Source organism: Kryptolebias marmoratus, linkage group LG20 (assembly GCF_001649575.2).
Source record: "Kryptolebias marmoratus isolate JLee-2015 linkage group LG20, ASM164957v2, whole genome shotgun sequence".
Taxonomy (NCBI): Eukaryota; Metazoa; Chordata; class Actinopteri; order Cyprinodontiformes; family Rivulidae; genus Kryptolebias; species Kryptolebias marmoratus.
Genome location: NC_051449.1, coordinates 27,276,704 through 27,293,381, shown reverse-complemented (window position 1 = coordinate 27,293,381; position 16,678 = coordinate 27,276,704). Strand labels below are relative to the sequence as shown.

Here is a 16,678-nt window from a genome sequence, read left to right as displayed (position 1 = left end):
AGTATGCCTCCTGGACGCCTCCCTGGTGAGGTGTTCCGGGCACGTCCCACCGGGAGGAGGCCCAGGGGAAGACCCAGGACACGCTGGAGGGACTATGTTTTTCGGCTGGCCTGGGAACGCCTTGGGATTCCCCTGTAGGAGCTGGCCCAAGTGGCTGGGGAGAGGGAAGTCTGGGTCTCCCTGCTTAGGCTGCTACCCCCGCGACCCGACCCTTGATAAGCGGAAGAGAATGGAATGGACTTGTAGCATATTATAATAATATTGTCTTCTTGTGGTAAAAGATAGCAAGTGCTTCTTATACTTAAATGACAACTGTTATTATTATTAACTGACAATTAAGGATTTATAGAATTTGACAAATTCTTTTCATCGCAGCCACTTATTAATTTCAAAGTTGTTTCACTAAAGAAAATGTGCTAAAAAGGATACATTTAAAAATCCCATTACAATTTGTAAAGTCATGCATAAAAGTGGAATTAATCTGATTTACCATTATTAGGTCTGCATAAGCAGGCAGTGACTGGCTCCTTCCCCATGGCCTCAAAGGAAGTGGATCTTCTTCAGTGGTGTCTGCAGGAGACGTTGACTCTTCCAGCTGGCTTTCTGGAGTGACTACACCTCCTGACAAAGAGCACAGCGTGTGCTCTTCCTATAACAAAAAGTAAAACATTAAATATATACGCTAATAAAAATTAATTTAGAAGAATACAATGATCAAATAAATAATAATTTATGCCATTTTTTATAAGGGTATGAATTTAGACTACAAATAGACTTGTACTAAAGCAGCTGTGACTGGTAAAAAGACATCAAAAACAACCCTAGCATTCCATGAAGGAATGCATATCACCCTCTGTGTTTCATATCAGTGTTTTAGACTAAGATTTTTTTATGCTGGGAAGGAGCTTTTTTGGTCAAACCTTGCAAATAACATTCTGCATGGTCTTATGTCAAAGTCTTGCAAGAAGTGTTCGTGCTCAGGGCACGACTCTCAGCTAACTCTTTCTCTCTGTTACCAGACCAATTTTGAGAATCTCATTTAAATCCATTCAACAGTTCACTCCATTATCCAAAGGTTTATTAAAGGGGACCTATTATGAAAATTCACTTTTTGCATGTTTTGTACTTCCATATTGGTATCTACTGCTTCTAGAAACAGTCCAAGCAAAAAAAAACAAAGCAAAACAAAACAAAAAACACCCAGCTGGTTTTTGACAATAAGTAAATGTTTTCTGGTGTCTACAAAAAGGCCTGTTTCAAAAACCTCAGAATTGCTGCATCACAATCCCCATTACCTAGCAACCCCAAGCTGAGCCAAGCTCCTTACCTAGCAACCCAAGTGGAGCTCCACCCACTTCAATACAAGAAAACCGTTATGTTAGTTCCGCTAGTTTTACCGCTTCACATTGTCCCTGCGATATTGCCAAAGAAAGTTGTAGTTTGAACATCTCACCTGTCCCAGAAACACATCGCTGTTCAAGTCAGGTTTGTCTAAACTAATATTTGTGAGGATCTAGGGTCCGCCTGCCCTTTTGGGCATGGTCTTTAACCTCCTTCTTCCCCAGCTGTTGCCGATTCCGGGTGTTGAGCAGTCCTGTACTTTAGCTGCCGATTGTTTCCAGATCATCGCTGGAGCATCTTGCCACTTGGGTTAGCATCACAGCCTTAGGTTCTAACTTTAAGACGTTAAGCTAGGTTTACCCTGTATTTTTGTGCTCTACCTGTTGCCTCAGGTTTTTGCTACTGGACCCTGTCTTTCGAGACTTACCTGGTTCCCTCTCTGACTTACCAACCTTCCTGGAACCTCTAAGCACCACACCCTCTGGACGCCGGATCTCCTGGACCGCCCCTGGATGAATACTGCTCACCTCCGTGCCGACTCCTCGACTCAGACTTGTAAGAAAGAACATACAGTTAATTGTTGCACTTCATGTTGGATGCCCAACTGGTACCTGAGACTCACCCTGCTCCTTCCCCTGTCATTCCAGATTCCTGAATCACAGCAGTGTAAATACTGCACTGTAAATAGCACCCTGTAAATAAATAACTTACCGTGATATCCTGTCTCAGAGTCTGCTTTTGGTTCCGCTCATTCTGGCTGCAGACCAAGTTTTCATGTCAATATTAGAACTATGTTAATAAAAGAGAAGAAAAGTTGGAAAAAAAAACCAAAAACTGATCTTTACCAGGTGGCCTGTGGTGATCTGTGAGTTCTTTACTTCCTGGTGGGCGTGTCCGACTCCTCCTGCTAGCGGAGTTGTTTTCGCCTGCACACCTGAAGGAGATGAGGCATCAGAAGAGCTGGTGTATTTAAGGCTGTGGTGGGAACCAGATCAGCGCTGGATCATTGCTTACCCTGTGGTAAAGTCTCTGAGCCAGTTTTAGTTTTTGCCTGTTACCAAAGAAGTTACTTACCTGTGTTTTTGTACTCATCTTCATCAGCGCTTCCTGTCTTGCCTGAAGGTCCAGTCTGGTCCCAGTTCCTTGTTCAAAGCCCAGTCCTTGATTCACTCGCTGACGTCCTCCTGTCTCCTTCACCATTGCTCCACCTTGGGGATCACGGATCGCCTGGTGTTTTCTTCCTGGACACAATTACCAGAAAACCCTTACCTTGGGAGTAACCACAGAACCTATAGCCTGTGCAGAACTTCGCCTGACTTTTTGTAAGCCTCAAACCATTTACTTATTTTCGTTCGTTCAATCCTCCGTCATATTACATACCGTATTCTTCTCCGTTTTTCCAGATTTCACTTCAGTCCGGTCTTTACACCTCTCTTTGTAAATAAAAACACTTACCTGATTTCCGCATCCTGTAGTCTGTATACCACCAAGCTGTTTTGATCTTCGACGTGATAGAATCGTGACATGGCCGTCCAGACACTTTTCGGATTTGGACCCGCTGATTGCCGGTGTCCAACTCAACAAATGCAGATTCAGACACGCTAAGTGCCCCTTTCCCAAAATCCAAATCCTCAGAGTTTGAATTAAAAACAATATAAATGTGCGTCCGATCTGCAGTGTTTAATCCAGTGGTGTCCAATCCTGGTCCTCAAGGACCACCATCCTGCATCTTTTCCTTGTTTCACTGCTCCAACACACCTGATTTGAGTCAATGGGTGATTACCAGGCTTCTGCAGAACATGAAGAGGTAATTTAACCACCGAATCAGGTGTGTTGGAGCAGGGATCAGGGAAACATGCAGGACAAAATTTGCACTGGGGTGAGAATTGTTCTGAACAGACTCTGCAAGGGCCAGCCTTTGATGGGAAAAAAGTGACATTAATTATTGTTATTATTATTAAGCCCCATTTCACACACATCCTGCAGACCGTTGGTGATCACTGCTCTGAACTAAACAGACCATTGAAATAAATTAATATATTGTTAGTTTGACTTAATTCAAGAACTTGTCAGGTTATTAGAGTTCTTTGTTATGCCTTATTCCCTGTTTCCCAACCTGCAGAAGCTGGAGAACTAGGGGAATTGTGTAAATATGAATTAATTTGAATATTTATTCTCATATTAGTCTTAAGTATCATCTTGAAAAATTAAAATATGAAGTTGTTTCCTAGCTAAATTCAGTTAGGGGTAGATATTGTTTTAGATAAAAACCCATCAATTAAGTACTTGTGAATAACAGAGCTGGACCTTCAAGGGTTTATGAGTATAAAAGAGGGAAATTATAATTTAAATTTTTTTTTAAACACGTTTTAAGAAAATTTTAACATTTTACCCTGGTAGAAACCTGTGACAAAGTAATGAGAGAGAGAGAGAGAGAGAGAGAGAGAGAGAGAGAGAGAGAGAGAGAGAGAGAGAGAGAGAGAGAGAGAGAGAATATGAAGTAAAAAGGGTGTACTTATTCTTACTACTGTTTCAAGTTCTCATTAAAAGACACCAGACCAAATTAATTCATCAATAAAGTGTCATAGTCTGGTATTTTCAGTTTGTTGTTTTGATTATTGTCTTGTTTCAGTTTAGTTTTCCTGCTCATGCCCTGTCACTCTCCACCTCCCCAGTACTTTTCCTGTTAGGTCTGCCACGCCCATCTCCACCTGTATGTCATTGTAATCACTCACCTGTGCCCACTTCCCATATTATCCCCTGTGCATATAACCTGGTCATTTTCTCCACCACCCCGCTGGATCATTATCGTTGTTGTTTGTTCATGTTTGGTTCAAGTCTGGTCTCTGGTCCCTGGTCCCTGTCTGTTTTTGCCTTGCCTTGCCTTATCCCGCCTATGTTAACTATCTGGATTTTTTGTTAGAGTTTGTTTTGCTGCCACGTCAGCTTTTTGTTTTCTAGTTTTGTTGTTTTATTAAATCAGTTTTTGTTTTTTGAAAAATGAGTCTGCGTCTTGGGTTCGCCACGCTCACGTCCCATCCTGACATAAAGATTGATATGTATATTATGGAAAATCTGTAATTTTTAGATTACGTTTTTATTCACCCCTATAAATTATCAGACCTCAACAACTGAGGGCTTAATCTGTTCATTATAGAAAGCGTTCATTATAACCATCCAGCCATCCTTTTTTTTAACCTGCTTTTACTTTCTGGGTCGCAGGGAGCTGGTGCCTATCTCCAGCAATCACTGAGTGAGAGGCAGGAGGCACCCTAGACAGGTCACAGATCCATCACAAGGCCACATAGAGACAAACAACCATTCTGTTTCATTCCTTCCTGACTGCCAGTGGCAGTAAACAGAGTGGATGTGTCTCCTTGCACTCCACGCAGGTCGAGAATAGAAAGTGGCATTTGCCACACCTGTAGACAAGATGCTGGCGTGCTCCACGTGTGGGGCTCCTCTCCAGGTGGAGGACGGCCATGACCTGTGTCCCAAATGCCTGAGTATGGGTCATCTCAGTGAGGCTCTGATTGACCCGTGCATGAATTGCAGCATTTTGCCGTTGTCTGTGAGAGTGGACAGGCTATGGCAGGTAATGGATCTAGTTTTGGCAGCAGAGCGGCCACCCTCAGCAGTGCCTCAACCGTGTTCCGGGAGGTGGGGGGTTGCGTAGACGGAAGAGCATCGCAGCCCACAGAGGCCTCGGCTGGCGCGGGAGAGGATCTGGCAGATGACAGGATCTCCGTGAGGGCCTCCGATTCTGAGTTTCAGTCCCTCGGGGAGCAGAGACACTACTCCCTAGGCACCTGAGGTCCAGAGGGGGAGCCCCCGAGTATGAAGTAAATGATGGTTCAGGAAACTTCCGCAGGAGTTCAGTTAGCTCTGATCTAGGGGAAGAACCAGGCCCGCTGCGGGCAATTGTTTTGGCAGCATTGGCCAGAGTCGGTCTGGACGATGCACCTGCGGTCTGTCCCATGGGAAATCCCTTTTTTCGTCGGGCTCCAGCAGCCCCTCCGTTTGAGGTCCCACCATCACTGGCTTTCTGGGAGGAACTTCGGCGCTGCTGGAGGGATCCTAGAACCTTCTCCAACCATGGTAGGGATGCACAGACCCTGGCATCCATGCGCAACCCGGGGGTCATGGTCTGGGCCGAATGACCCCTGTGGATCACTGCATTGAGTCATTGGTCTTTTCCCCAGACAAGGCACTGAAGGGGAAGGCTCGCTGTCCAAGTGCCTAGTGCAGGGTGACGGACGACCTTTCGCGCCAAACATACAACATTGCGGCTCGTATGGCACGTGTCGGCAATTCTCTCTTGGTTCTCCTCCTGGCTTAGTCCCAGATGCTGCAACCGGGCACGACGGGGGCAGCACTGGGGGATACAAATGACGCTGCCCTTCACGCCTTCGGACTCATGTCCAGGGAATTAGGTCGCTTGTTGTCCACCCTAGTGGTCACCCGGTGTCAGGTCTGGTTGGCGCAGGCCCCAATCTCAGATCATTGTAGGCAGAGCTTGCACAGGCTGCCGGTAGTCCTGGGCCAGCTGTTCGGACCAGAGACCAAGAGGGCACTGAAAACTCCTTAGGCAGTCCGGTCAGGCCTCTGAGGCTTGGGGTGGTCACGGTGGGCCCATGTGACCCCCCGTTCCACAAGCATGGAGATGGGACTCACAAGTCCCGTGCCATCAATTTCGGGCCGCCACTTGTCCACAGTTTGGGCAGCAGAGCCGAACTGTGGCAGGAACTTGCCGTCAGCCCAGGGTGGAACAGGCTGCAACTTGGGGGGCTCTGGCAGGGCTGAACAGAGGCCCATGCCCGCCCAGTGGCCGGAATAGGCGGCAGAATGCAGCTTGAGGGCTGCAGGCCAACGGCAAAGAGGTTTTCACGGCTCCACCTGGCCAATTGGGAGGCCCACTGCACAGATGAATGGGTGTTAAGTACTATGTCCTAAGGGTACAGGTTGCAGTTCACCGTCAGCCCCCACCTCTATCGGGGGTCAAGGTGACCTCTGTCACAAATCCTGCGTGAGCTGCGGTTCTACTGAAGGAAATAGAAAGTATCCTGGACAAAGAGGCCATAGTGTTGGTTCCACCACCATTACAGGCCGACGGGTTCTACTCAACCTATTACTTAATTATGAAAAAAGATGGCTTTCTTCGGCCAGTGTTGGACCTCAGGGGGTTGAACCGCTTTTTGAAGGTCCTGTCATTTTGCATGCTCCGCACGTGTGATATTCTTCAGACCATCTGTCCAGGAGAATGGTTTACATCCATAGATCTGAAGGACGCATACTTCCAAGTTCCAGTCCACCCAGAACACAGGAATTACATGCAGTTTGCCTTTCACGGTGTGGCTTACGAGTTTGTGGTCCTGCTGTTCGAGCTTTCCTCAGCCCATCGGATTTTCATGAGGTGCATGAGGGCAGTCTTAAGCACTCTACGCCTGATGGGGTTAAAGATCCTTCCATATCTTGATGACTGGCTCCTCTGTGACCCTTTCTTTCGAGAGGCAGAGCAGGCGGCATCAAAGGTCCTGGCCCATGTCGAAGCACTAGGGGTAGCAGTGAATCGTAAAAAGAGCTTGCTGATCCCAGCCTAGCAGGTGGTCTTTCTTGGCATGGCCTTGAATTCATGGGTGGGGGGGTGGTGTGGCAGTGCAGGTTCGTCCAGGGGCCGTGGAGCTCTCAGGAGGGGCATCTACACATCAATGTCATGGAAGTGAAAGCGATTTATTGGCCGCTGAGGCAGTTCTTGCCCTCTCTCGAGGGGAAGCACGTGTTCATCAGTTCGGACAGCACCTCTGCAGTGTTCCACGTCAACCACCATGGTGGGACCAGGTCGCTGCGGTGCCTGAGGGAAGCCCAGAGGCTGTGGACCTAGGCATACCCTCGCTTTGCCTTCGTTAGGGCTATGTACCTACTGGGGACAAGGAATTCTCTGGCCGACTATCTGTCCCACCAGAGGCTTCTCCCGGGGGAATGAAGGCTCCATCCTCAGGTGGTTCCGCAGATATGGGATCAGTTCGGCAGGGCCCAGGTCGATCTCTTTGCCTCATGGAGCAATACGCATTGCCCCTTGTGGTTTTCCCTGGCAGAGACCAGCGCCCTCTGGGCATGCATGCCCTCGCAAATGACAGGCAAATGCCTATTGCTGAACCTAGACCTGACCAACTGCAGCAGCCCCAGATCACTGCCCCCATAGGCTTGTACAGTCGGCACTAGGCATGATGGGTGCAACACTTCACCTGCCTCCTATCTTCTTACCCTGAGGCACCCATCAGTCTGGAACAGGATAAATCTGGACTCATCAGACCACATGACCTTCTTCCTTTGCTCCACACTCCAATCTTTATGCTCCTTAGCAAATTGAAGCTTTTTTCCGGTTAGCCTCACTGATTAGTTGTTTTCTTAAGGCTAAACAGCTGTTCAGTCCCAATCCCTTGAGTTCCCCTTACATTGTGCGTGTGGAAATGCTCTTTAGCCCACAGTTCTACTATTTTTTTTCTTCGATTTGATTTCACCAAATGTTTAAGTGATCGGCAATCACAATCATTCAGGATGTTTTTCCAGTCACATTTCTTCCTCAGAGACGATGGGTCCCCACTATCCTTCCAGTGTTTAATAACACGTTGGACAGTTCTTAACCCAATTTTAGTAGTTTATGCAATCTCCTTAGAGTGTTTCTTCAATTGTCCACAGAATCACAGAAGCTGCAGTCCTTCTGGCCTTTCTGTACCTGTCAGCTACTTCAAGAGTCGTCCAAGACAGCGAAGCCCAGAAAGCCTTCTTCTTAGCTTGATGACCTCCATCACCACTGGTATACACCACTAGATCCTTCAATTTATGATGTGACAGATACCAAGGACTATACAGATCCTGGATAGCACATCTGTGATAGAGGCCTGAACACGGCCCATTTAAATTCTATGTCTGCAACGTCTCTGAGAAAGTGAAAACAATAAAATAAAATATCTGTCCTGGACATGCAAATTAAAGACTATCAGGCATTCTAGGATTATCCTCACTATTGGTTTGGGTTTATCAGTTCTGTCCAGCAGTCTTCTTTGCCACTGGATTCACCTCACTATCAGGTAATGATCAGTTGACAGCTCTGCCCCTCTGCCTAGGATTTTTTTTTTAATTCTGTTTGATCAAGTGTCTAAGACAGGGCTGAAAGTCTGACAAAACCATTACAAAATGGCCTGGTTCCAAGTACATTTATGGACCACCCTATGCTCGAGTATGATATTTGTTATGGACAGCCCACTCCTTGCACAAAAGTCCAATAATACGACACCACTGTCGTTCAGATCAGAGGACATTCCTCCCAATCACCCTACTCAGATGACTCTGTCATTGCCCACATGGGCACTGAAGCCTCCCAAGAATGGAATTCCAAGATGGCACCCCTTTCAGAACACTATTCAGAAACTCCAACAGTTTGAACTGTTGTTTGGTGTGTCAGCAAAAATAACAGACAAAACCTTCCTTCCATCTTGGAGCCACAGAGTTACAACTCTCTTGTTCAGTGAAGAAACCTCCAACACTGATGTGCTCAGGTTTGTGAGTATCCCCACATCCACCTGATACCTCTCTCCCTGAGCAACTCTAGAGTAGGAAAAAGTCCAGCCCCTCTCCAGAGGTTGAGTTTAAGGACCCAAGCTTTATGTAGAGGTAATCCCAACTATATGTAATTGGTGTTGCTCATCCTCACACCCGTCAATGAGGTGACATTCCACATCCTTAAAGCTAGTTTATAACACCAGCAATCAGTATGCCCAGGGGCCCACCCTTATTGTTACCCAGTTCACACTGCAGCTCTCCTTGATTATGCTTCCTGCATGTGGTGGTCTCATGTGGAGGTGGCATGTCCTGAATAAGTCTCTTTAAAAACATGCAGGTTTAGGGAAGAAGATTCAAAGTTGACGCTAGGTAAAACTGTGAGTGTGTATGGTTTTTTTTGTATTGTGTGTCTCTGTGCTGGCCCTCTGATTAACTGGTGACTGGTCCAGGTATATCCTTCCTATTTGCTTGTTAACTGCTGTAAATAGACACCAACTCCACACAACACTGAACAGGATAAGGCGGATTCCTAAAAATAGCATTCAACTAAAATAGTTTTTTTATTTCCTGGGCTGCAGTCATCCATTTGTAAAGAGTTAACATTACTGCCTCTCATTCCATGGTGTCAAGTCTTGCCTTATCCTTTTATTTGTTACTGATATGAGCATGAACCCCTTTTGATATTTATATTATAGAAGCTCTTGATATCACTTACATTGTCCGGTGACCAGTAAACCAGAACTATTTAATTCTGGTTTACTCGTTACATTCAAAAATTGTGGACAGAAAATACAGTTTAACAACAAAAGATCTGTGTTGAGTTTGTATGTGTAGGATTAAGTTTTTACAAAAGCTGAGAGGCTTTTTCTTTTTACCTGTATGATTTCTTCATAGGACTGTCTAATAGAGTCTTGCAAGGGTGTGTTCCTTTCTCCAGCCTCCTCCACCTTCTTCTTAGCTTGTTTCACCTCCTCTCTGAGCTTCTTTAGTCTCCACTTAGCTCGGGCAAGTTCCTTTTCAAACTCCTCTACCTGGTTCTCCTTCTGTGCCTCCTCTGCTTGAAGGGATAATATCTAAAAAGGATGAACAAAATTAGTCACAATTATTTTAAACTGCCCTCTGTTCACAGTCAGATACTGAGAAAATTAAAGTTGTTAAAAAAAGACAAACGGTGATCACATTGAAACAATGTACAAAGAAACTGGACTCAAGTGAACAACTTAAAACAAGATTCCTTGTTTATTAAATAAGGTCAGTACATATACAAAGAATAAACTATATAGCAGAAAATCTTAGTTACCTTTTGGCTTTCTTCATAGCAGAGCTGCCTGGTAGCCTTTATTTGTTGAATCAGCTTGTCTTTGTGCTTCTCTAATTTCAGCAGGGTCTCCTCCAACTCCTGGCGGTCTGATTGCTGCTCTTGGAGTTCCAAGTTCTCAACTGTCACAGCATTCTCCAGATCCTACAACACACCCACACATGCACACACACCAATGAAAAGTGGTTAGGTTTTATAAGACCAAAAAACATTTTAAGTAGTAAAATTAAAAAAAAAAACTTGTTTAATTTAATTCTTAACATTTTACTTCAACAGCAAACAGACACCTTCCCAAGACCTACACATGAAAAACTAATGAAAGACTAACAGGAGAAAAAAAAGTCAAAATAAAATGAATAATATAAAAAATACACACAAAAACATGGACTCTAAAGTATTTCAAATGATCCAGCCTTACCAGTCAAAGTGATCATGTTTTTTTTTTCAGTTTAAGAAAAATAAATTGTCTTTAATCCAGCTTGTATATGTAGGTGGAGCTGCAGATTTCCAATTTAACTGTACTAACCACTTGGCCAGCAGAGGAATGACCCATTATTCTTTGCTTGGTTCTATTTAGTTTTCATCCTCTGCTGTCGTCCTGCTCCCTCCTCCCACCATTTTTCCCTTGTCATTTTTGTTTGACTTCAACTTTTAAAGCATAAAAGTTAAGTGTTATTATTTGATAGCGCTCTTATACACTCATTTTGGTAGCAGAGATAAATTTCCGTTTCCGCTTATGATTACTGTTGATGTAACTTGTTAACGATGAGAGATGACGAGAAGCGGAGCTGGTGTTTAGTTTATCAATAAAAACAGCTATTATCCAGCTGTGTAACTCCAATATACCCTTATCAGTATGCTTTGTCTTGATTTAATTTGTAAAGTCCACCAGTAGAAAATTAAAAAGGGTGAAGGTAACAATAACTATTTGTAACTTTATGAGATAAGTCCAGCTAAAGAATTTGCTCATATATGCCAGAGATGCTCCTGACTCCATCAGCTGAAAGTTTCAGACCACTCAGAAGCTGTCACCTCAACCCTCCTGAGTGACCTTTGGACAAGCTGTTGACCTCAACAGATCCTCAGATGACTCTCAGGGTCACACCATCATCCCATGGGCCTTGACAGGGATACTCAACATAATTTTAAGAGAAAGCCTACCCTAATCCAGCTGTACCACAGTAAGGCACCTCTTCTCGTCTGGTGATGAGAAAGCAAGATTTGGATCTGGTTATGACATTTTAGTTCCAAATTTATATTTGTTTAAATCCAAAACTTATGTCCTGATTTTAGGTACCATGTTCAAAAGATTTTCATATTTTAGACAAATTATAATCAGTCTTCCTCAGATCATAAAGGTTAACTCTTTCCTACTGGTTTCTTACTGAGTGTTATCCTTGTTCAATCATTATCAAGTGAATATAACTGTTAAAATTAGGTTTAGATAACTTTATATTGTTACATTGATTAAATTTTACTCTGCTTATTATATGTTCTCTTATTTTTGTTTTGATTCTATACCAATGGGCCAAAAGTGGTACTACACCAATTTTTATTTTTTTTGGCCCCAGAGCCCTTGGGGACCCAAAATATGACCCCCCCGGGCTGTATAGCGCCACCAACAAGCCGAAAGTGGTACTACACCATTTTTTTTCCCCCCCAGACCCCTTGGTGAGCCCGGATATGACCCCCCCGCCCCCGGGCTCTACAGCGCCGCCAACAAGCCGAAAACGGTACTACACCAATTTTTTTTTTTTGGCCCCAGAACCCTTGGGGACCCCAAATATGACCCCCCTAGCTGTATGGCGCCACCAACCTAAAGTGGAGCCCGGATATGACCCCCCCGCCCCCGGGTTCTACAGCGCCACCAACAAGCCGAAAGTGGTACTACACCAATTTTTTTTTCTTTTGCCCCAGACCCCTTGGTGAGCCCAGATATGACCCCCCCCCAATGTTGGAATTTTGGATCCCCGTCCAGTGGAGGTGTGTTTCGGGTCCACGTGACCTTTCGTGACCTTTCGGGTTTTTTGTGTTTTTGAAAACTTTTCCGTGGTCTGATTCAGACAGACTCATAAAGGGTCATCTCCTGGTTGCCCTGGACCAAATGTCTTTAGCGGCTAACGGTTAGCATGTTGCTAACTCTAAGTAGCTGCCACAAGGTCCTAGAGAGCTGCGCTTCCGTACGTCCGTAGTGCCTGGGGCGAAGGTGCAGCACAACGAGTTTGGGTCAGATCGACCAAACCGTCCTCTAGTTATTCAGCATCAAGGAAGTTTTTGAGATATTTGACCCCTGCCATCTCGAGGTCAAAGCTCGCATAGACACGGGAGCAACATTTTCTCGATCGTCACAGACCCCCGAACGACATACCCGAAAATCAGCCCTCTAGGAGTCACTCGTCAAAATCGACTAACCCTAACTTGTCCTCTTAGGTTCTTACGACTTACAAAGGCATTTTGCCCTGGAATCTGGGTGTATCGAAATTGAACTTTGACCTCTGGCCACCAAATTCTACACACGTGTTCTGGACCGCCCCTACTGCCCGTCCTGCGATTTTCGGGTCTCTCGGGGCTCGGGGGGACGAGCGGTGCAAAGATGAAACGTGAGGCCAAAGGTCAAACGGCTCTGCGGAGTGCGTTCCTCCCCCCAACTTTGCATGCGAACGTTCGTCGCGGGCTAGCCAGGCGTCGTAGCAAAGAGCAGACCGAGATGATCGAAACGAGACCACCCCTGCGTTTGTGTCCCACTCCTACCCCTGGCAAACCCCCAAGAAGTCCTCCAAGGTCGCCAGAATATAGGGCATTATGGGGAAGTAGAGTGGAATTTGCAATGTCTTCGAACGAGAAGCGTAAGGTAAACGGACGCCATTTTGAGTCGAGTGCGTTTTGCCTCTTAGCTTCGCGTAGGAAGGTCGGATCAAGGCATGCTTGGTACCGTTGGAAAGGCCAGAACGAGACGAGGAAAACGAGCCCAACCACGTCCCTGTAGCTTCAAGCTACGGGCCGTAAAACGGCCCGGTAGCCGGCACTCACGACCCCATAGACACTATTATAAAACGTCCGCGAGCGCTGTGAGCAACGTAGGTGGCTGAAATTTGGCACACCCCTTCCTCTCCAGCTGCTCTACAAATCCTGTAAATTCAAAGTCTCTACATGCTTCCATTTTGAAGTTATGAGCGTTTGTTGTTGTGAAGCTTTTTTTTTCTCTCCAACTTTCCCCACCGCAACCTACGAGCTTGTTATCAAACCATTTGTTCCAAACCATGCAACGGATCCTAATGAAACTTGCAGCGATTCGTCGTAACGTGGGACCCTTGAACTGATTAAATTTTGGTGATGATCAGACAGTCCACCGACCCGCAAAGCTTGCGCAAATGTTACGCTCTCGTTAGCAAAATATCTCCAGAACCGTCTGAACAATCCTAATGAAACTCGCAGCGATTCATCGTCACACAGGACCCTTGAACTGAATAGATTTTGGTGCAGATCCGACCATGCACCGACCCGCAAAGCGTGTGGAAAGGTTGCGTGTTTGTAAGCAAAATTTCTCCAGAACCGTCCAACCCATCCTAATGAAACTCACAGCTCAATGTTCAGGAGAGTGTCCCGAGTCCAGCCATATAATTTTTATCCAGCTAGGACTTAGGAAAAAAAAAAAACTCATGGGAGTCAGGGGAGCGTGCTGCCTGAGGTACCCTCATGATTCCCACATTTCCACATGTGGAAATATGTGTAAGGGAATTTTGTTTGACCTCAGTTTTCTCCTGTTTATGTTCTGGTGGGTAGGTTATATTGTACAGCAGGTTTGGTGTCAAGGAAAGGAACCAGGAAGGACAGATGGTGGTGGATTTTGCCAAGAGGATGGAAATGGCTGTAGTCAACACCTGTTTCCAAATAAGGGAGGAACACAGGGTGACCAATAAGAGTGGAGGCGGGAGTACGCAAGTAGATTACATTCTGTGTAGAAGAGATAACCTGAACTCCGTGAACAAATCACTGTCTGACTATGCCCAGAGTGATTCTGTTTCCTCCTCATGAGGATTTGCTCTCAGGCTTTTGGCAACAGCATACATTTATTCAAATGAACTGCTAATACTGAGTCAAGCTTCATGAAAATACACGCACACGCCCTGTCCGCATTATCTTAACCGATTAAGGTACACACAAAGTAACGAGAGGAGAGGAGACAGAAGACTCCCAGAGGGGCATTTTCTCGCTAACTATAAGCCCATAAATTGGAAAAAAGGTGGGATGTTCCTTTTAAGATTCCAAGAAAATCTTGGAACTAGGTTTCTTGGAAGAACGTTTGCTTCAAGTAGAGAAATCCAAGCATCCCAAAGGCTTGTTCATGAGTGGTAGATTAGTTAATGAAATTATGGATTCGATTCTTGTTTGTTTTGGTGAAGAAGTAGCTGAGCTGAAATGTAAAGCTCTCATTTTACTGGTCAATCTAGATTCCAACCATCACTTGTGGTCATGAAATGTGGATCATGACTAGGGCTGTGTATCAATCAAAATCTTTCAATATTGATACCAATACCAATTGTGGTGTTCTGTGAATCTGCTTCCTGGTTGCTAGTTCCTGTTCTTCCATTGGCTGGTGAATTAATCACCCGCAGCTGCAGAGGATCAGGCTCATTAGAGTGGCTGCATATTTAAGGCTGCCATGTGGATAAGACCAGTGCTGGAGAGAAGGAGCTGGCTGCTAGGTTGGAGAAAACTTCGTTTTTTTTTCCGAAGGCTGTTTAGAAGGAGGAGCGAGTGAAATAACAAACAAACGAAGGCGGTAGGATTTGATTTTGGCGGATTGCATAAACTGTACATTGACTGTAGCAACATGGCTTCTACATCAGGAGGGAATAGTGGAAATGAAATGGAATGGATGATGATATTCAGCAAGAATGAAAAGAACACTTAGGAAGAGACAAGAAAGGGCAAGAAGTTGGTCGGAAGAAAGTGAAGCAAGAGAAGAAGCTAACAAAAAGACAAAAACAAACGACAGGGCGAGGTCAGGAGAACAGAATGACTTTAATAGAGAAGTGGAATTTAAAGTCATAGTGGAATTCAAGCAGGAAGGAGGATCTATCCACCCGATAAAGTTGACTAGAGCAATAGCGGAAGAAATAGGAAAAATTAAAACGGCTAGAATCATGAATAACAGAAGAGTGCTAATATATGCTAGCAGTGAAACACAACAACAAAAGATAATCAGAATGAAAAACTTGATGGGGGAAAGAATTAAAACACATATTCCAGGGTCTTTAGCGAGGTTGAGAGGAGTAATATCAGGAGTTCCAATGGAAATGTCAATGGAGGATTTGAAAAAAGAAATAAAAGGGGGGGAAATAACAAATGCCACCAGGATTAAAAGTAAAAGAGATGGGGAACTAAAAGACACAATGGCAGTAATACTACAATTTGAAAATATCATACCAGGAAATATTCAGCTAGGATATATGAACTACAGAGTTAGAGAGTACATTCCCAAACCCCTCAGATGTTTTGTTTGTCAAAGAATGGGACACATTGCAAAGGATTGCAAAGGAAAACCCAGGTGTGCAAGATGTGGAGGTCCACATGAATATGGAAAATGTGATAAAGATGCTAAAATCAAATGTTGTAACTGCGGAGGAGAGCATAGTGCAGCATATGGTGGATGCAAAATACAAAAGGAAGCTAGAGAAGCTCAAAGAATTAAAATAACAGAAAGAGTGTCATATGCCGAAGCTTTAAAAAGAGTAAGGAAAGATGACACAAGACAAATTTGGTCAGGAGAAACAGGTCAAAGAAACACAACTTGGAGTTCAAATCAAGGGCAGAATGATCAAAGACAAATCTTAGTACCAACAACAAATATACAAAAAGCATGTTCGCATAAATGTAGAGTGGATGAAAACTCAATGGTGGTGAAAAAGGAAAACTTTGTAGCATTTATGTGCCATATTATCAATGTTACAGTACAAATGAAGAAGAAAAGTGATAAAATAAAAGCAATCGTAACAGCTGCAGGAAGATTTTTAGATATGAAAGAAATCCAAGCAGATCAGATTCATACCATTTTGAGTGCTACTGAAACAAGGGAAAATGCTCAGGATTAGGATTCAAAATGGTTCTTCATATTCTTCAATGGAATGCTAGAAATGTAATTGCCAATGAACAAGAACTTAAAAAGTTTATATATGATTTAGAAATAATCCCAGATGTAATATGTATACAAGAAACATGGTTGAAACCTAACCTAGATTTTAAAATCCCAGGATATAGTATAGAAAGACAAGATAGAAGTCATGGTAGTGGAGGTGGATGTGCCACTTTAATTAAGGATGGAATAGCTTATAAGAAAAACATAACGAATAAAGAATTAGAATGTGTTAATATAGAAATATTTAATTTAAGAAAATATGGAAATATTAAAATTATAAATTACTATAATCCTTGTAAAAGTATTGATAGTGAAAT

General features: G+C 44.2%; 1 protein-coding gene across 1 annotated transcript in view; it reads right to left on the bottom strand.

The window, feature by feature from the left end:
• Positions 1-16,678, bottom strand: part of LOC108246684 — a 52,423-nt gene that overhangs the window by 4,745 nt on the left and 31,000 nt on the right. The window contains exons 2-4 of the mRNA XM_037981942.1: positions 10,205-10,366; positions 9,780-9,977; positions 491-649 (exon numbers count right to left, since the gene is read on the bottom strand). Coding sequence (XP_037837870.1) covers positions 491-649; positions 9,780-9,977; positions 10,205-10,366 — 519 coding nt within the window. The remainder of the gene's footprint in view (positions 1-490; positions 650-9,779; positions 9,978-10,204; positions 10,367-16,678) is intronic.